The 21,271-nt window shown below is 38.0% G+C and overlaps 1 protein-coding gene across 1 annotated transcript in view; it reads left to right on the top strand.

Annotated features, from left to right (window-relative positions):
* The first annotated feature begins 5,323 nt into the window (after positions 1-5,323).
* LOC127426981 (voltage-dependent T-type calcium channel subunit alpha-1G-like) overlaps positions 5,324-21,271 on the top strand; it is a 334,253-nt gene continuing 318,305 nt past the window's right edge. Inside the window, exons 1-2 of the mRNA XM_051674227.1 lie at positions 5,324-5,921; positions 6,632-6,942. Of these exons, the coding sequence (XP_051530187.1) occupies positions 6,639-6,942 (304 nt within the window). The 5' untranslated portion in view covers positions 5,324-5,921; positions 6,632-6,638. The remainder of the gene's footprint in view (positions 5,922-6,631; positions 6,943-21,271) is intronic.

Genomic DNA, 21,271 nt, shown 5'->3' with positions numbered 1-21,271 from the left:
TGTTAATCCAGTCATCAATGTGCATGAAAAAAAAAAAAAAATGAATGCCACAGATGTGAGACTTGTGAAATACATCAACGTATTTCAAAAAGACTATGCAACAGTGAAATATAAACATGAAAGCTTTGTGTAGATTTGACAGTAAAGAATTCCATGTATTTAATAAGACTTCTGTATTTACAGTATCTTCAATTAAAGCAGAGATTACAAAGAAGTCTCAAGGGCATCACAGAGTCTAGTCAAGCTGCTCACAGAATTCCTTTCAAGTTTCTATGTCATCATCATCATCATCATCATCATCATCATCAACATCATCATCATCATTATATAATTGCCTTGTAGCTATTTTAACTGTTGTTCACTCACCCTTAAGTTCATTCTTAGTGGATTTAATGCCAAGCTCTTCCACATTGCTAAAAATATCTAGCATGATCAAAATTGATTTCAGAGCATGATCTGATAATTGTCAAATCTAATGGACACCAAAAAGGCAATGTTGTAGTTTTGAAGTACTTTTCAACACTGCATAACTAGGGTTGAGATTTTTGGCCCCTATTACAACTGACCACAAGTTACATGTACAGTGTGTTATTCTCAAGTATAAGAGATGTTCTTTATACAATAACTTTGGAATAAGATTTTAATGACACAAACCATACTGTGCAATTTTTACAGGTTAAAAATTAGGTTAGTTAAATACAATTCCTGGGGGCTCTCTGTGGTGAAGATACATTTTCATGTAAATTAATTATTGTGTGTAAGTGCTGTTGCCACATTTCTAGGATTTCGGCAGTGGTGATTTCTCAGGGCCAGCAAAGCCTTCTCTGTTTGTCTAACATGCCAAATAAATAAATATTTTTCATCCTTTCATTCTCAATCACCTTTTTGCCTATGTATTTTTAATCGCTTTCCACTCTTAATTAATCTACAAACAAATAGATAAAAACTAAAAGTTTATCCAGTCAGAATTTATTCCTTGATGCTTACAAGCAAAGTGTGACAACTGTTTCACAAATCACATGCCCGAAGCAGCGCGCAAGCCTGAGCTCCACCCCCTCAGGCCTTCAGAATTTCCACAGAATCCCTCAACACTGCAAATGAATGGGCAACTAAAGTCAGATTGACAGATTCATCAGCCAATCAGATTGATTTATTTGTTCTTGTGGGTTTGATCTTCAGGATATGTCCTGGTCAAAGCCTTCTAGCTGGCCTTGAGTGATGCAATCACGCTTTAAGTGATGTAATTTGAAAGCGAAGAGCGGCAGATCTTGCTGAGGAGTCGGCTGTCATCACTGCCGCTATCGCCATTGAGAAAGAGATCCTTATGGATTTAAAAACACAAGATGTTCTGCATGACCGTGTGATTGCTTAATTTATTAAACAGGAAAGGAGGACTGATTTTCACTTCAAGTAAATTGGTAAGTGCTTTTTGCATTGTTATAGCAACATCAGGAGTTTTCTAAGTGTAAATCAGGCTGCTTGAAAATTCAGTGTCGGATCAAGTTTTAAAAAGCAGTGCTGTGTTCCATTCAACTCGGAAAGTCGGATTTTACAACTTCCTACTAGGAAAAGTGCAATGGAATGCATCTTGAAGTCAGAATTACAAATTGTAGGCTCATGCAGAAATTCTCAACTCCGATTTCACCGAGATGCAGGTGCATGATGTCACACAAACATGTCCACACTCAAGGAGATATACAAAGTGATAAACATTCACTTTATTTATCAATAAATGAGTTCGTTTCCACATTACATGATATTAAAGCATGTTTAACAAACGTGTGGTGCAGAAACAGGTGAATAAAACATTATAATCTCTTTTGATAATCGTACACCTGAAGCACAAATGCTAGCGCTGCAGCATTGTTTATCAGTTGGGTTGCTAGGAGACATCTCTAATAAGAGTCAAACCCCTGCTAAGCTAACGGGAGTTTTGCAGTTCTGAATATCGGGGAATGGAATGCATTTATGGTCGGAGATATCAAGTAGGAATATCCCACATCCAACTTGAATGGAACGCAGCATATCCGTGTACCCTGACGAAACGAAATTTATTGCAAGCAACATTAAATCGCAAATATTATTAGATATATTTTTCCAGGTATTATAGACCTCCTTGGTAGATTCATATGAAAAATTATGATTTTTGACGTTCATTTCACAAAACAGTCATGCTGCAGTTAAAATTAGGCATGCTTGAGCATTAAGTGTCATTTCAAGTTCTGGCTTTTATGCGTGGACGTGTTTTTAAAATGTCAGTTGGTATTATTAGTTAATTGCAACATAATGTATGATGCCCAAAGGCATACAGCGTCTTATTCATTGTGAAACTGTGTTTTCTTAATGGCATGAATCACACTGAAGGCCTAGATTTAAAATGCATGGCCCGCGGCTGGATTTCTATTATCTAAAAGGATTTAAAGTTCAGAATACAAAATACATTTTTATAAAGGGATTTATCATGGCAGATTTTAAAATAAAAAATTTTGTTAACAACAGACAAGAATCTGTTGTGAACATAATGTTTTCTTTTCCATTTAAACCACGTTTCACAACCTATCACTTATTTCTATTGCAGGTGGCAAGAATTTATCCAATGTGTATTTGATATATTCATATTTGATGTATTCCTGCCTGTGCTCCATAGTGTTTTTATTTTATTTATTTTTTACCATAGGTGGCATTGAAGCAAAACTTGAGGTTTCTCCACTAACTTGATAGTGCACATTAAAAGTTCCACTATAAAGTAAAGAGGTGCTTTGCAGAAATTGAGTCTTTTGCAAATGATGATATTTTATAGGAAATCTATTATATACATTATTCCTTATGTTACAAGGTGTTGCATAATGTGTAGTTTCTGAAATACTGGGGGACTTCATGCAAAATCTTACAAACCATTTCCAAACATACAGAAAACTTTGTATGTTGTCAAGTTTATCTTACAAATCTGGGAGTACAAATTACTTGCTTAAATTACTGACTTTAAACATAGAAACACATTTGGTATTTTCAGTTTTAGTCTTTCTGTTCAAAATATGCAGGACGAATAAACAATATGAATCAATTTTAAATATCTGCCAATGTGTTCACATATTCAAGTTTTCCGTCACACTAAATATAATAATTTCTAGTACATGGTCATTTAAGAAGATATTTTAAAGCTAAAATAATGCTTAATTCAGTGATTTATCTTGAAAACATCACCTAATAAGATGTGCTGCAGGGTCATCTCTAATAAAACCCTGAGAAAAACCTGTTTCAGAAAAATTGTCTAAGGGTACGTTTACACGACAACGATGTACTAAAAACGGAAAAGTTTTTCCTTTGCGTTTTTGAAAAGTTTCACATACAGACGACAACGTTGTAAAAATAAACCCCGTTCACACGGATCCGCAAAAACGATTAAAAACGCTGTATTATGCATGCCAAGCCAATAGTTGGCGATGCCACTTTGTAAAGAAACACTACACGCCTGCGCACATAAGCATTCTTCCACAGAGCGATGAATACAAACAATGAAGATGGCGATCGCTGGTCATAGTAGTGATGCAGTAAATCAACACTTTGCTGGAGAAGCGTCAATAAACTCAAAATCTTGAGCAGCACAAACACAGTCCTTTAGTCTGCCATTATAGTTTTGAATGTCTCGCGCGTTGTTTTGAAAGTATTCGCGCGAATGCCTATAGACTGAACACGTAATACGCGTGCGCAGATTCATGTTTTTGTATGTTTACACGGAGAAGATAACGGCATCATTTTCAAAAACTTGCACTTTGAAACCCATTTTCAAAAGTTTGCGTTTTCAGGCCCCAAAACGCCGTTGTCGTGTAAACGAACAGCCAAAACACATAAAAAGTTTTCCGTTTTTAGTTGAAAACGTTGTCGTATAAATGGCCCCTAAAGCTCCAGCATGCTGTTTATGTTGGAGCAACCCAGTTACCATTTACAAAGAAGCTCCTGTAGCCTACATATTCTACCACATTGGCTAAATGTAAAGTTTTTAGTGAGCCTATGCTAAACTTAAAGGGATAGTTCACTCAAAAATGAAAATTCTCTCATGATTTTCTCACCCTCATGCCATCCTAGATGTGCAAGTCTTTTTTCTCTGTAGAGCACAAATTAAGATTTTAAATTAGGAATATTTCAAATTAAGAATATTTCAGCTCTGTAGGTCCACACAACGTAAGTGAATGGGTGCCACAATCCACATAAAATTAGTTTAAAATTAATCCATATGACTGCATTGGTTAAATCCATGTGTTCAGATATGATTTGATAGTTCTGGGTAAGAAACAGATCAATATTTAAGTCATTTCCTGTCATAAATTCTCCTCCCTGCCCATTAGGGGGTGATATGCAAGAAGGATGTGAATCACCAAAAATAGAAGGAGAATGAGAAAGTGACAGTAAAGTGGAAATTTTCTGAGCAGGGAGGAAAATTGATATTAAAAAAAGGACTTAAATATTGATCTGTTTCTCACCCACACCTATCAAATTGCTTCAGAATATATGGATTTAACCACCAGAGTTGTCTGGAGTACTTTTATTTTTCCCTTGTGTGGATTTTGGAGCTTCAAAATGTTGGCATCCATTCACTTACACTGAACCTAAAGAGCTGAGAAATAATTTTGACAGTGTTCAGCAGAAGAAATGAAGTCATACACATCTGGGATGGCATGAGGGTGAGTAAATTATGAGAGAATTATCAATTTTTGGGTGAACTAACCCTTTAAAAACATAACTTTAATAAATGTTACATTTTACTAAGCAAAAAAGTAACATTCCAGATCTAGTTTTATATGGTGTTTGGGGTGATGTAGTAAAGTGTTGTGAAATATGTTTTGTAAAAGTGTTGTGAATGCGGTTTCAATCAAATCACTATACTTGATGAAAAGTCTTGATTTTCAAATGCCAATCTAGGAAAACATCATTAAAATACAAATTCCTCTTGTTAGACAGCCAGACATAATAAGCCATGGAAATGAAGTCTTTCTCCCTTTTCTTCTCCTTCACTAAAATCCCTTGCATAATCATAATAAACATGGTCCAATCATATAGGCTAGTGAATTTGTTCCAATACCAAACTCTTTCTAGTTTTATTGGCTCAGAGTAAACAATACGGTTCCAGCTGTTTCACCAGACCTGTTAGTATAGCATTGATTGACATTTGCTTAATCCAATCAAAAGGCAGTGTTTTTGAGTTTTTGAGTTTTTGTTGCCTCTGATAGGAGGAAGGCGCGTTCAAGAGGCGGGGATTGGAAGTTGAATCTGAATCCAGCTGTGAATTGGTTCGCATGAGCGGATTCGTGCTATAGACCGTTTTGCCGACTGGGAGACTCACTGGAGAGTTCTGTGTTTTCGCAATAACGGACACTTCATCATAAAGACCTCTCGCGCTCATCTTTTCATTTCAGTCGGAGCACAAGCTTAAGGTTTTGCTTTTAATAGGCAGACATAAAATTACTGCTCGCACCTTAAAAAAAAAAAAAAAAAAAAAAAAAAAAAATCTTAAGGATTGTACTAACTGTCTAAGGATCTGTCTGACACTGTTATGAATACATATGCGGTGGTCTAACAGAAAAAGAAAAACTTGTTAAATTTGAGCTTTTGTTGCATTACTTTTAATTGCGCGCAAAGGTGGAGATACGAGCGCGGAGCACAGATTTGGAAGCAGTTTTTGCAGGACTTGGTCTTGTTTTTATCTGGTTGTTGGTCATCGAAATAAAATATAATCTTAAGACATGATGTCCAAGCATCCCTGAGATGCCCATTAACCTGCTTGTGCTGTAACGGTCACCTGGAAACTCCGCGAGCTGCAATTGATCATACTCACTATCATCATTTGGACTGCTTTTTTTGCAACAAACATGATCATGCGATGAGTAAGCTCGATTTGGGCATATTGTCAGAAACTAATACAGGTAAGTAATCAACATTTAAAATACCTGACTGAATTATTAGTAATGCAGAAGATCGATGATCCTACTGCATCTATTAAAATGTGCTGCTAAGCTTTAAGTCACCATGTAGGCTAATATTCATTTAAAACATTCCATATCTTATTGTTGCGGAGGTTTAACCTAATTGTTTCCCCCTTAATGCTTTTTGTCAGTACAGTTCCATCACTCCGTCACTGAATACCAGGCATCCAGTAAAATTATAATAGCCAAGTATTAAATGCCTTGCCTATACTTTTTTATTGTACAGATACTCCGAACTCAACGAATATATATTATAGTTAATGTAGGTTATTAAAGGGAGATACTGCTCATTTTATTTAAACAATAACGTTTAACAATACACATATATGACCACATATATTCAACTATAGTCGTTTATTTGGGCACATATGCACATCTTTAAATTCCACTTTGATTTGGGAAAATAATACTGTATAAATATATGTAACATGTTATATATGAAAACGACATTTTTTGGAGGTAGCCTATTTTGAATAGGCTTTGTACAATTATATGACCTTTTTATATCAGTGAAACAAAACATGAACATACATATTATATATGAGTTAACTTATATTGTCATATATCAGATTTCTGGCTCAAATTCTGCGTTATTTTCTTAAGTGATGTAGCAGCCTATGTTTTTTTACTTCACATTTTCTCTACTCAAGGGGGTGAATGATGGCTGAAGATGGTGGAAATATCTCCGAGGACCATCAGTTGAGGGAAGAAGAGGGCAGCTCCTCTCTTCCAAGGACTTTTATACGACTTAACGACCTGTCCGGTGGCGGGGAGCGCAGCGAGTTGGAGCCTGATGGAGGCGAGAGGCGGGAGAGCGCAGCCGGAGCAGCGACGGCGGAGGAGGTGTCTGCTAGCGGCGGGGAAGCCTTGCCCTATCCGTCTTTGGCACCGGTTGTGTTTTTCTATCTGAAGCAAACCACGCGCCCGAGGAGTTGGTGTCTGAAAATGGTTTGCAATCCATATCCTTTCAAACGCAAATGCAAGTCATTTGCCTCACCTGGATGGGGAAGACGCGCTTCTCAGTGCGCGCACCTGTGCAGGTAGGACGTGCTGCGATCCATGCCAGCGCTGTCGAAGGTTTAAAAACAACATATTCGATACAGTGTTATTAAATGGTTCTGGCTGTATTCTATGGTCATCTTTGATAATGAGCTTAGTAAGCGGACCTCAACTCCCAAACAAAGACAAAATAATATTTTCTAAGTCCCATTCTGCTGATAGTTTATTTATTAATTGAAAAGTGGTGTAGGAGAAATTTCATTTTGTTTCTGCTACACCAAGGTTTTTACACTCTGCATAAGACAACACAATAGAGCCTGCAGAATATCAGAATTTAATTGGCAAGCATGAAGCGACCCCAACAGTCTCAAAACTGCCTAAACACAATTGTGTGCATTTGTATGACAAGCTGAGGAAGGTAATTATATTCCATTAACTGGTCAACAAGGCATCTCTCTGCAGCAATTTATGACATTACCTCATATATTAGCGTTGATGAGTCAAGTTATTTGCTTGGTTTCTTGATTATTATTTTTTTTAGGGCAAAGGATTATGCAGAAGTGTATCGTCAGAATTTGTCATAAGTTGGAGCTACTTTTTGGCTACTCTCTATGAGGCAAAATCTGAGGATAAAGACCTGTGAACGCATTAACAGTTTATCAGATGTTAGTGCCTCAAATTCAGCCACAAAGGTAAATTTATCAAACGCCTCATATAGTCTGTTAACCAAAATGACTTCAAGATAATAAGGCCATTGCTTATTGCTAAGATCAAATGGATATTTAAAATAATTCTTTCTGTTTCATGTGTGAAGAAATAGCTACACATTTCTGAATTTCTGAATTTTTGATTGAATTGTTTTAGCATACTTTGAGTGAAATCCAGTCAAACATCACTGGCCTTTCATGAAGAATGCCTAACAAGTATTTAGATTTGTCACATCTATCTTTAAATGACTGCAATTTTTAGGGTGTTGTTTAAAGCTCCCATCTCTGCAGCAGCGAGATGATTTCATATGGTTTCTTAAGAGGCTTCCTTGTTTGGCTGCCAGTCGTTTCGCAGAACAAGAAGAAACAAGATTGCATCTTGTGAGAATGGGCTATGGTTTGCCTGTAAAAGTCAGAGGTGTGCACTTCCAGTATGTTTGATTCTGGGTGTAGGTGATCTGTTTGGATTTAGATGGATTCACAGCAGCCCTGCTGAAGGAAAGAATGCTCTTTTGGATAGGGCAAGCTGGCTGGACGTGATTGTGATGTCTGGGTTCACATGCTTTGTTTTTCTTCAGTAGGAAATATGATGAGCCCTTGTGGGCTCTGAAAAGCTGCCCAATCAAACACACACATCTTTCCCCAATTCTTGTTTCTCATCCTCCTCACGCTCTTTCCCCATCAGAGAAGCCCACATCCCTACAAAATAAGCCATTCTTATAAAACACAGTGCCACTGAGTGTGAGCAAAGTCCCTTAAAGGAATCGTGCACCCAAAAATGAAAATTCTGTCATCAGTTAGTCACCTTCATATTGTTCTAAACCTGTTTGACTTGTGCAAAACACAAATGGAGTTTCAATACAATGGCATTTGAGTCAATAATGCTTTACATACAATGCAAGTGAATGGGTGACAAAATGTTGACGCTCCAAAAAGCATATAACGGCAGCATAAAAGTAATCCATACGACTCCAGTGTTTTAATCCATATCTTCAGAAGTGATATGATGGGTGTGAGTGAGAAACAGTCTTATCAGTCTTTTTGTTTTGTTGCTAGAAATTCTTCTCCCTGCCCAGTAGGGGGTGGTATGCTTAAAGAATGTGAATCACCAAAAACACAAGAAGAAGAATGTGATCTGACAAGATATTCATCAAAGCGTCTCCTCTTGTGTTCTGCATAAGAAAAAAAGTCATAGGGGTTTGGAATCACATGAGGGTGAGTAAATGATGACAAAATTTTCTTTTTTGGGTAAACTACCCCATTAAGGCAAAAATCTGACAATGACAGTTTTTATTACTTGTGCTTCTTTTTCCAAATCTCGCCAAAAAAATAAAAATAAAAATAAAATATACATATATATATTTAGGCTAGTCCAGCTAATATGCATGTGCATTCTTGAGTAAACAAACAGCTGATGTCACTGTCAAAAAGGTGATTGCTGCTTTTAACTATAAAGTGGGACTTTCAGTTTACAGCCAACATATTCAGACTTATAATGCCTCAATCAAAAAGTCGAAAAGCTTTTTTTTATCTGGAAGGCGTGCAGGACTACAGCTGCCATATTTAGAGAAAGTATTCCTCCTATTTAAATGTACATGAGTAGGCCATCTCACCCCCTCATAATGTCTCTGGTGTGGGTGGGCCTTGCAGTTCTCCGGGCTTGGGTTATTACTGTGTTTGATGGCCTGGGATCCCTCAGAGATAATAGAGTCCACACTTGCCATCAAATTTTCACATTTCCATATTCTTAAATGCCACTGTTTCTACCATGTTCCCATTGGTAAAGAGGTCCAACGCACTCATGCGCTTAAGAATGGACTGAGCCATTAGGGGTCCTATTAACTGTGGTCAAGAAAGAGACATGGAATTCCCTCTCCTTGAATCATCCTACTGCACAGCTGCACATGCAATCTGTTCACCATGCAGCAGAGATCAATGAACAAACTGGCTGTTTATTTTGATTTTTAACATTGCTCTTAAAAGGTGGTGAGAGAAATGAACAGTAAAGTAAAGTGAATTTTGAGGTGCACTGGTATAACTACAGTATAGACCAATACAGTCAAAGCAATACTGCAGCTACTGTAAAGGAACAAATCAGATTGTACAGTGGCATTTGCATGAAGTGTCCTCCATACAACCTGCTGTAGAATTATGTGCCAGACCATTTCATTTCAAAACACTTTGTCATGTTGCCATGCCATCTCATGTAATGATTCACCACACAACAATTTCTGTTCTTAGATCATTGTTGTGGCACTCTGATCTCTGGCACTCATTATAGCGGGAGACTTTTATTTATATGTAGAGTCTTCATAGATGACCTTTAATACATCTCTGTAGGCATTAGATAAAGGTCACTGTTTTTTAGTAGTTTGCAATGTATCTCAGAATCGATCCTCTGTGCTCCCCATTGGAAGCATGTAAAAGTGTTTGTCCTAGTTGAGATTCTTTGGAGAAGCTAATTTTCATAAATGCATGTCAGTGTTGCAATGTCTGTCAATCTCATTTGCAGTTTGACACATGCATCGGTTGATCACTCAACTAGTTCATCTAATCTAACCTACAGTATTATTGATTTGCCAGTAATGAGATGATTTTCTACATACTCATGTCTGTGAGGAATCAGTGAATGATTCTGCGGTCTTTGTGATTCATCATTCTGTGTTTGTATCCCGTCATTCATTAGTTCTTGTCTTTCGTGAGTGTTACTCTTGCTTATTAAACCTTTGATTGTCCTTATACATTGGGTTTTCTCGGGAACCTCCAGTGTGCAGCAGTTAGCTTCTGCATACTGGGAGTGTGGGTGTGTTTGTGTGTATGATCATACTGAATAAATGCCTGTGTGTGTATATGTGTGTGTATGAGAGAGAGAGTTTGTGCGTTTATGTGACTCATACTGAGCTGTATGATTTCAAGTTAGCTTTACAGTTTGCAGACAGTTGGAATTGTTTCCACCTTTACCTCACTATAATTCTTCTATAACAACAGCGAAAAAGCAATTTTGAAATGACATGCAGCTGAATGCTGATGAAAAATCACTAAATAAAAAAGATACAAATTTGAAATGAAAGACTCATAAAGGAATATTCTGGGATCACTACAAGTTAAGCTCAATTGACAGCATTTGTGGCACAATATTGATTACCGCAAAAATACATTTAGACTTGCCCTTCCTTTTCTTTAAAAAAAAGCTCAAATCTGGGTTATAGTGATTGGGGGCCAATATAGGAAGTGATTGGGGGCCAATTTCTGAACGTTAAAATTATTATTTTTTTTTCAAAAGTATAGCCTCAAGACTAAACCCCCAAACCCTAAAATGACTGCAAAAACAAAGATTTAAACAACTTTACAGCTGAAATACTGCATGAGTTTTAATAGAAGAATCAATGTAAGTGCTTTTATAAAATTATAAGCTTCACATTTTCTGCTTTTAAACCCTCCAAAAATTGGTTCGATTCACTTCCTTTGTAAGTGCCTCACTGTAACCTCGATTTATTTTATTTTTTATTTTTTTAAGAAAATGAGGGACAAGTTTAAATTAATTTTTGTGGTAATCAGCATTGTCACAAATGCCAAAAATGTATGTTTCAAAATGACGCCGCAGATGGCTGCTTCAGTGTGGAGCTCTCTAGCGTTTTTGATACTTTTGTTTGTTTGTCATGTTTTTTATCACTCTTTCCCGATCAGTTTCACCAGAGTTGAACTGCTGAATATTCGGTAGAGCATACCTGATAATTTTTTTGCCGGTGTTTGATTATTCTGACGTTTTATTAGACATCTTATTTGGAGGCGCAGCTGTGCACTACAAGCGATCCAAAAGACACACGAGAGGGAAGCGAGCCGGCACACTTGTGAAGCTTTGTCAACGCGGCTTTAGGACTCCGCTGCCGAGTATTCATCTTGCGAATGTCCACTCCCTTGCCAACAAAACAGACGAACTGTGTTTCACAGAAACCTGACTGAATGAAGCCATCCCAAACAGTGCGTTTCATCTGCCGGGCTTCCAGCTGTTCGGAGTGGATCACGGAATCATCAGGGAAAACGAGAGGCAGTGGAACATGCTTTTACATCAACGAAAGTTAGTGTACAGGTGTAACAGCGTTGAAGAAGATGTGCTGTCCTAATTTAGAAGCGCTCTTCATCAACCATAAACCTTTCTACTCGACACGGGAGTTTTCCTCGTTCATTCTGGTGAGTGTTTATATCCCGCCACAAACGCAGTGCTGCAACAGCTGGCTGATCACATCACAGACACGGAGCAACAACTGGGAGACTTAATCACAATCACTGCACAGAAAGATGGATAGAACTCAGACTTAATTGGAGATATGGTTTATATAATGCATCAGGGTGACTGAATGGAGCATGCACTGTCTGATAAAAATAATTCAAGACGAAAAAGGGTGAGCAATCAATAACAGAATCTCCCTGACTTGGTAGATTATGTGCCCTCAAGGCAGCTAGATATCATATCTCCTAAGATTCCACTCCAGGCCCTCATTATAGACTTTCTTATCACAGAAGTTTTTCAGCTCTTAGGATGTCTCTGCACATGGCCAAAGCACCAGTATCCATTTCCAACATACTCTGGGAGATTTTAATAAAGCTAACCTCACCTGTGAACTGCCAAAATACAAACAACACATCACATTTCCTACCAGAGACAGAAATATACTGGACCACTGCTACACCACTGTAAAGGATGCATATCGCCCTGTCTAACGTGCAGCTTTAGGACTCTCTGATCACTCTCTGGTTCATCTTGTCCTGACCTAAAAGCAGAACTAAAATCAGCTAAGCCTGTAGTAAGGACTGTAAAGAGATAGGCTAATGAAACAGAGCTGGAACTACAAGCCTGCTTTGACTGCACTGATTGGAGTGTTTTTGCAGCTGCAGCCACAGACTTGGATGAGCTCACAGATACTGTGACATCATATATCAGTTTCTGTGAGGATATGTGCATCCCTACAAGGAGATTTTTATCATTCAATAATGATAAACCATGGTTTCTAGGAAAACTCAGACAGCTTCGTCATGCCAAAGAGGTTGCTTACAGAAGTGGGGATAAAATATTGTACAACCAGGCCAGGAACACACTGACTAAGGAAATCAGAGTGGCTAAAAGAAGCTACTCTGAAAAGCTGAAAAAAATGTTTTTAGCCAACGATCCTGCATCTGTGTGCAAAGGCCTGAAAAGCATCACCAAGTACAAGTCACCTTCCCCTCACTCTGTAGAGAGTCAACTAATGGCTGATGAACTCAATGTGTTTTACTGCAGGTTTGAAAAGCCCAGTCTCACACCCCTCCCCCGCTCTGATCTTCAAGCTCTGATCTTCACTTCACACACACCAACACCTCCTGGAACCCCCCTCCTCCCATCTCCTGCTACTTTATCTGCACTTATGATCTGTGAGGAGGATGTGTGCCGGGTCTTTCAGAAACAAAAGACTAGGAATGCTTCAGGCCCAGATGATGTTTCACCTGCCTGTCTGAAAGTCTGCACTGACCAACTGGCCCCCATTTTCACACAGATCTGCAATAGATCACTGGAACAGTGTGAAGTTCCCTGCTGCTTCAAATGCTCCACCATCATTCCAATCCCCAAAAAACCCAAAATCACAGGACTTAATGACTACAGACCTGTCTCTCTCATGTATGTGGTCATGAAGTCATTTGAGAGACTAGTTTGGCCTACCTGAAGGATATCACTGGACCCCTGCTGGACTCCCTTCAGTTTGCTTACCGAGCAAACAGATCTGTGGATGATGCTGTCAAAATGGGACTGCATTATATCCTGCAACACCTCAACAGACCTGGAACTTATGCAAGGATCCTATTTGTGGACTTTAATACCATCATGCTTGATCTTCCCTCAACCAAATTGACCCAGCTCTCCATACCCACCCCAATCTGTCGATGGATCACCAGCTTTCTGACAGATAGGCAGCTGCTAGTGAGACTGGGGAAACTCACATCCGGGACTCTCATTATCAGCACTGGTGCTCCTTAAGGATGCGTTCTATCTCCACTGCTCTTCTCCCTGTACACGATGTCTGCACTGCAAAGGACCCCACTGTCAAGCTCCTGAAGTTTGCAGTTGACACCACGGTCATTAGCCTCATCCGTGGCGGTGACGAGTCTGCATATAGATGGGAGGTTGATCAGCTGGCTGTCTGGTGTGGTCACAACAACCTTGAGCTGAACACGCTCAAAACAGTGCAGATGATAGTGGACTTCAGAAGACTTCAGGTTTGGTTCAGCCACCAAATCATGCAGAAGGAAACTACAACAGACAGTCAGGACTACTGAGAGGCTGCCCACCCTCCAAGGCCTGTACATCTCCAAAGTGAGGAAACGTGCAGGTAGATTCACTCTGGACCCCACACACCCTGCCCACTTCCTCTTTGAACTGTTGCCCTATGGTTGGCGCTACAGAGCATGAGCACCAGGAAATCCAGGCACAAAATAGTTTTTACCGTCAGGCCATTTTCCACATGTACAATTAAACTGCCTCAGGACTCCCCCATAGTGCAATAATGTGAATATATATCTCATGTACATATGTAAATCCAATAACTGTACATACCCCTATCTTGAACATTCATTTCCACTTGCACATGTACATAGGCCATTCTTTTATATGTCCTATTATTTGTATGTCTATTTATACTCTTACCTTGTTTTATATTCTGTGTCTCACTGTAATGTTCTGTGTGCACTTGTTTCTCCTCTCACCAAAAAAATTCCTTGTGTACGTGAGAACACTAGGCAGTGAAGCTAATTCTGATTGTGATGCTGTCTGTTGAGCTTAAATTGTATTGAACCAGGAATATTCCTTTAAAGGGATAGTTTACCCAAAATTGAAATTCTGCCAACATGTTCCAAACCCATCTACCTTTCCATCTTCCGTGAAATAGAATGTTATGCAGATGTTAGCCTCAGTCACCATTTATTTAATTGCATCTTTTTTTCTTTTTAAAAATGAAAACAGTGGCGATTTATCCGAGAAGGCAAAGGAGGCAGTGCCTCCTCAAACATTTGGGTGAAAAAAATAATCAACTGCACATAAATAAAACAAAGTATTACAAAATGTGAGCTCAACTAATGTGTACAGCAGTCAACAGACTGAGGTTAACATTCTGCCTAAAATCTTCTTTTTTGTCCCAATGAAGAAAGTCAAATGTGCTTTGAATGATATGAGGGTGAATAAATAATGACAATTTTCAGTCCTTATAATCAGTGGTCTTTCTGTATGCTTAACTCTGAGTATTTTAAAACAACTTCATAAAGTGTTTTCCTCTAATTAAACTCCTTGTCATGGAAGACAATTTTAACATAGCCAGTTCTACTGAATTGTTTACATGAGACAAAATGATGTGCCATAGTGATGCTATATGTACAGGGAGATGCTCAGATTACTGGTGCAGTTTTAGGAGTCTTCGGTTAGCCATCGGTTTGTTAAATTTGAAACACTGATAAGCAGCTGTGTGCATTTCCTCTTTTTCAGTAACAACTGCTATTATAAGACAATTGATAGTGTTTAAACCAATCCTTGCTGAGCTGCACTGTCTAACATTGTGACTTAATCACAATCACCGCACAGAAAGATGGATAGAACTCAGACTCAGTTGGAGATATGGTTTATATTACGCATCAGGGTGCTAAAGATTGAATGGAGCATGCACTGTCTGATAGAAATAATTCAAGATGAAAAAGGGAGAGCAATCAATAACAGAATCTCCCTGACTTGGTAGACTATGTGCCCTCAAGGCGGCTAGATTCCATATCTCCTAAGATTCCACTCCAGGCCCTCATTATAGACTTACACATCTCAGAAGTTTTTCAGCTCTTAAGATGTCTTTGAACAGGCCGAAGCACCAGTATCCATTTCCAACATTCTCTACTATCTGTGATGGCAGTAGACACAGCAAGCCCCACCCCACATTAGTTATTTCAGTCCCCAGTCTTACAAAACCAAATGCCATCAAGGTCGGTAAATGACCATGTTATATTTCATGTGTTAGATTTTCGACTTGTCAAGGAACTGAAACATAACAAGTGGTTTCTTCAGTAAAGACCACAGTGAACCAAGGAACTGTAAAACATATCATACCATGTGTGAACATACAGTATAAATCTCAAAACCAAGCCTTAGTTCATATATAGCTTTTGAGCGTCTCACATCTCTCCCGTTTTTTTTCCAGTAAATCTAATCTGATAATATAAAGCTCAAGCCTCTGCAAACTCCAGTGCTGTACACCATTAAATGGATAGTTCACCCAAAAATGAAAATTCTCTCATCATTTACTCACCTCATGCCATCCCAGATGTGTATGACTTTCTTTCTTCTGCAGAACACAAATTATGATTTTTAGAAGGATATTTCAGCTCTGTAGGTCCATACAATGCAAGTGAATGGGTGCCAAAATTTTGATGCTCCAAAAAGCACATAAAGGCATCATAAAAGGAATCCATACGACTCGTATGGTGTTTTAATCCATATCTTCAGAAGTGATATAGGTCTGGGTGAGAAACAGATCAATATTTATGTCTTTGTTTGCTAGAAATTCTTCTCCCTGTCCAGTAGGGGTTGATATGCATGAGGAATGTGAATCACCAAAAACAAAGAAGAATGTGAAAGTGAAAGTGGAGATTGACTCAGCAGGGAGGAGAATTTATAAGGAAAAAGGACTAAAATATTGATCTGTTTCTCACTCACACCTATCATATCACTTCTGAAGACATTGATTTAACCACTGTACTAATATGGATTACTTTTATGCTGACTTATGTGATTTTTGGAGCTTCAAAATTTTGGCATCCATTCACTTGCATTGTATGGCCCAAAAGAGCTGAGAAATTCTTCTAAAAATCTTCACTTGAGTTCAGCAGATGAAAGAAAGTCATACACATTCCTTTAAAGCTAATATAACAGCCTATGTAGCCTGAGCAGACAGAAGCCATCAGCCATCTTCCTTGGACATGGACTTCCCTGGCAGACAACATTTTCTAGTCTCTTATGATATACAGTACTTCATGCGGTTATACTAAATATCAGTACAGCTGTGAGAGCAGTCTGGTCAAGCAGAGTGATACAAGAAATAAATAAAAAGGGTCCCAGTGCCGTTATACTAAATATCTGAACTTTTGGAAAGCTGCTTGTCCAATCAGATCAGAGAACAGGAACTCATTGTTCTATAATGCTGATCATGGAATTTCAGAGAAATATATATAAATATAACTTTTTATCATTAGAATTACTTTCTCTTTCTTTCTTTCTTTCTTACTTTCTTGGCATATTTTATCGGTCTATAAAATAATTGAACATGAAGTGAGCTCTTACTTAATCAGCAGAATATGTTAGGCTGGCAGACAAGTTAGGTCACATCCAGAGATTCAGAACAGGCAGAAACCGGAGGGAAAAACTGCTCAGAACAGCATCTGATATATTAAAATTATATATTTTAATGTAACAAAACCTATGAAATAAGATCTTACTCTTTACAATAAGATTGTATTTGTTAACATAAGTATACTACATTAGTTAAGATGTTAACTTTCTTTCTTCAGCAGAACACATTTGAAGAAAAATATCTCGGCTCAGTAGGTCCTTAAAATGCACCAAATGGATGGTGATCAGACTTTTGAAGCTCCAAAAATCACAGACAGTCAGCATAAATGCCATCCATGCAACTCCAACAGTTAAATTAATGTCTTCTAAAGAGACACAATCATTTTCGGTGCGCAAAAGATCAGTATTTATGTACTTTTTAACCCTAAATCATCACTTCCGTTCAGGAGCAGTATGCGCGTGACGTAATTGCATTGGCACGTGAGACGTGAGAACTGACGCACGTGTGACACACCTGGAAGAGCAGCGCTGTTTACTACTGAGAAGGAGGAATGCTGTACAGAAGCTTAGTTGGTTTTGGATTAGATCTGTATTTGTATTTGTTTCTTTACTCACAATGGTGCATTTGTGTGCTTATCCTAGATGCCTCAACTGAGAGGAAAATGTGAGATTACATCTGTACCATGCCGACGCGATTATGTCACACGAGAGACCGCGTGAACTCCACCCTCTCGTGAAGCTTACCAGAAGCGATGGAGTTGGATTAAGTTTATGCTGACTGCCTGTGATTTTTGGAGCTTCAAAAGTCTGATCACCATCCATTTGGTGCATTTTATGCATTTTAAGGACCTACTGAGCTGAGATATTTTTCTATTTTTCTTCAAATGTGTTCTGCTGTAGAAAGAAATTCATACATACCTGGGATATCATTAGGGTGAATAAACGATGAGAGAAGTTTCATTTTTGGGTGAACTATCCCTTTAACATGAACTAACAATGAGCAATAATTTTACAGCACTTATTAATCTTGGTTAATATTAATTCAAACATATACTAATACATTTTTAAAATTAGAAGCTGTAAGATATATGTTAACATTAATGTGTTATGTACAGCTGTAAAAATATATTGTGCATTGTTAGTTCATGATACCTAATGTATTTATTAATGTTAACAAATACAACCTAATTATAAAGTGGTACCATTTTTTGTTTCCTTTTCAGTTTTAATGAAAATAAATGATATCATAAACTTTATGGTAATATACCTCTCCACACGTCACATTATTGTCTACAACTGAGCACAGCCAACTCCAGACCTGGAAACACAGGATGTACACACTGTGTACATTCTTTCACCTGCTGTACCGAATAGCAGACCACACTCAAACTAATCTTCAGATATCACTCATTAGTTTGTCATGCACCAAAAAACTTCTGCATTGTGCCACATTACTTTGTGGGCCCAGGTAATGATTTAGAACAGCTATATTTGTCAGGATGTGGAATGGGGCATGCAAAAATGGTGTTCATTAGGAAATAATCCCATCCTGAGAGTTGTTCTCTCACTTTTTTCAAAGTGTCTGTGTTGCTGGCACCTCCTTCTACTGTCTGTTAGGTGCTCTTCTAATATCGCCCACGCGCTTGGCAGCATTCCGTTTCTTATGCATTGTTACTCCTGCTATAATTGGTGCTTTTGTTGCCAAATGCTCATACTGTTGATTTATGAAGACAGATTTTGACTCTGGAGGCAATCATAGCACCAACTATTGTCAATTAATCACAATTTAGCCCCTGATTCTTCCTTTTGACAACCAGAAATTAGGCATAAAAAAGACAAAGAAAAAAGAGAAAAAAGCGGATAAAGCCGGAGGGATGAAGCCAATTTTGCCTTGCAGAAAATGGTCATTACTTTATGTTCAATATTTCATAATTCAATTTTTTCTTGACTTTTTTAAAAAAAATCCCTTCCCTGTATAACACATTTCAGACAGAATCCCATATATGCCAAGTCTGTGAATTAATGTACAGTGGCTCATTACAGGGCCCTGTCAAAGCCAGACATCTATAAGTCCTCTTTTTGAACAAGGAGGGAAGTTATAATTACAGACAGACCAGTCTGTCCTTTAAATTTGCCCTTTAATTCATGTCTTATTATCAGTCACTGGTGCTGTATGCTGTGGTGTGTACGATATCTGTGTGCATAAATGACCTTTCAATATGGAACACTTTTGTTTGCCCAGAAAATGTCATAGGTCCTTTGTTGTTTGGAAAATAGGAAAATGTGCACATTTGTTTTCCAAAATAAAGATGAATTTTGATATTTGATCCCATACACTTCAATTAAAAAGTCAGGAACCTTTGAAACTAAGAACCAGAACTATTTCTCATGAGCTTCTTTGAGCGAAACTCACTCGTTATGTAGCTTTTGGTGTATGTGGTTAATTTTAATGTGTCGTTGTTTGGGTTGTGCGTCACCGAGCAATCAAGTTTCAGTGCATTGCAATTGTGCTAAAGTTTGTATTGTTATGTATTTTACGGAAGCTTTTTCCATTCTTGTGTCATTTATTGCATGTGTGTGATCTTTTGGTCTTCTTAGAAGAGCTCTATTAATTAGTTGGAATTGGTACAAATCTGTAGATGGACCCTCAGCTTAAAACTGCCTATAACTTGATTTCTATACATCAAAAGGGCATACAGTATTTATGCGTGTATATAGTGTGTGAATCCAAATATGTATATGTGTACAGACTTGTTTACCCTGGTGGGTCCCTTAGTGGCTAGTTTGCACCTAAATCAGTGTATCACAGTGCTTGATTTCAAATATTTACTTATTATAGCTAATTGTCCCTATATGTTTGACCTGAATACTGTACATGCTAGTTAGAAATAAAAAATAAATACAAAAAGAAAACAATGAATCAAGATGAATTACATCTTGAATTAACACCCAATATTATTATTTAAATGTCAAACACTCTGAGAGCTTTCCAAGCAAGAAAGCTTGCTTCCTTTTATTTGCTTCTTTGAGTATGTGTATGTTTTTATTCTATATTACCTTTGTCACCGTTCTTGCTTGGCAGCCACCTGCCAGTCTTCAGCCTCTCAATACGCTGTCATTCTCTCTACCTCTCTACTACTCCCTGGACTGTTCCGTGAGATGTCTGTAAGTTTATATAGGAATCAGTCCAGGATTTTCCTACCAGCTTTTTCTCATTAGAGAATTGGAGGAGACTGGAGAAGTTTAGGGGACTGGCATGAGGCAGGAGAGGTGGGGGATGGATAGAGAGAGATAGAGAGAAAAACTGCGGGAAGTAGGGGTGAGATGTATGTTGGCAAGCCTAAAAGAATTCCCATTCGGCCTCTGAAGCTCATTACCTCTACCACTTGTGTTTACTTTCTTTTTGTCTTATTACCATTAAGATCCAGCCTTTACTTTCCCTCTCACACACTAGTCCTCTATGCACACACTAAAAGTTCTTCATTTCTCATCAAAAACACATAAAAGGCTTAAGGGATCATTATTGCTTTGAGGTACAGCTACATTCGGTTGAGTCTTTTCACACTTATCTGCCAACATGGGTTTAAATATCCTTTTTATGACCTAATAAGGAGAGCAGACTTATTACTTTGGATTGTTTTTTTTTTTTTTTTTTTTTTTTGTTTTTTACTAGAGAGGCATGTTTGATGGTGTGGGATTGTGGGTTAGTGATTACATGTACTGTATGTTTACCAGGGGAAGGCTGCATGTACGGTATGAACTGTAATGGTATGAGTGATTTTATATCATGGTTAGAGTAGTTCAGTTTAGTTCTTTTTGTTGGAAATTCAATGAACAAATGGTTTATCTATTAAATACTGTAGATACTAACTTATTTGGATAAACACTCTAAAATTGAAGGTTATTAATTTTATTTGATTATTTTCTCTTTTTATTTGGAAAATGGTGAACAGAAACCATATAGGTTTATTCATAACAATTTACTGATAAGTCTGGTATCAGTGCAAAAACTAACATTATAAAAGTTTTAACTCTCGAAACCACTGTTAAATAGCCACATCTAGCATGATCTAGCAAAATCTCCCCCCAGTCCTAATGTTTACACGTGTGAGGGATGTATTTTTTCTTTGTTTGGCTTGACAGGAGGTATGAGCAATTGCTTTTGTTGTCCTTTGCTGGGATGTCCGGCTGGTTGTCTGGAGGGGTGTGTCGCAGGTGGCAGTGATAGACCC

Source organism: Myxocyprinus asiaticus, chromosome 36, assembly GCF_019703515.2.
Source record: "Myxocyprinus asiaticus isolate MX2 ecotype Aquarium Trade chromosome 36, UBuf_Myxa_2, whole genome shotgun sequence".
In the NCBI taxonomy this organism is placed as follows: domain Eukaryota; kingdom Metazoa; phylum Chordata; class Actinopteri; order Cypriniformes; family Catostomidae; genus Myxocyprinus; species Myxocyprinus asiaticus.
The sequence above is the reverse complement of the archived record's forward strand: the minus strand, read 5'-3'. Positions and strand labels throughout refer to the sequence as shown.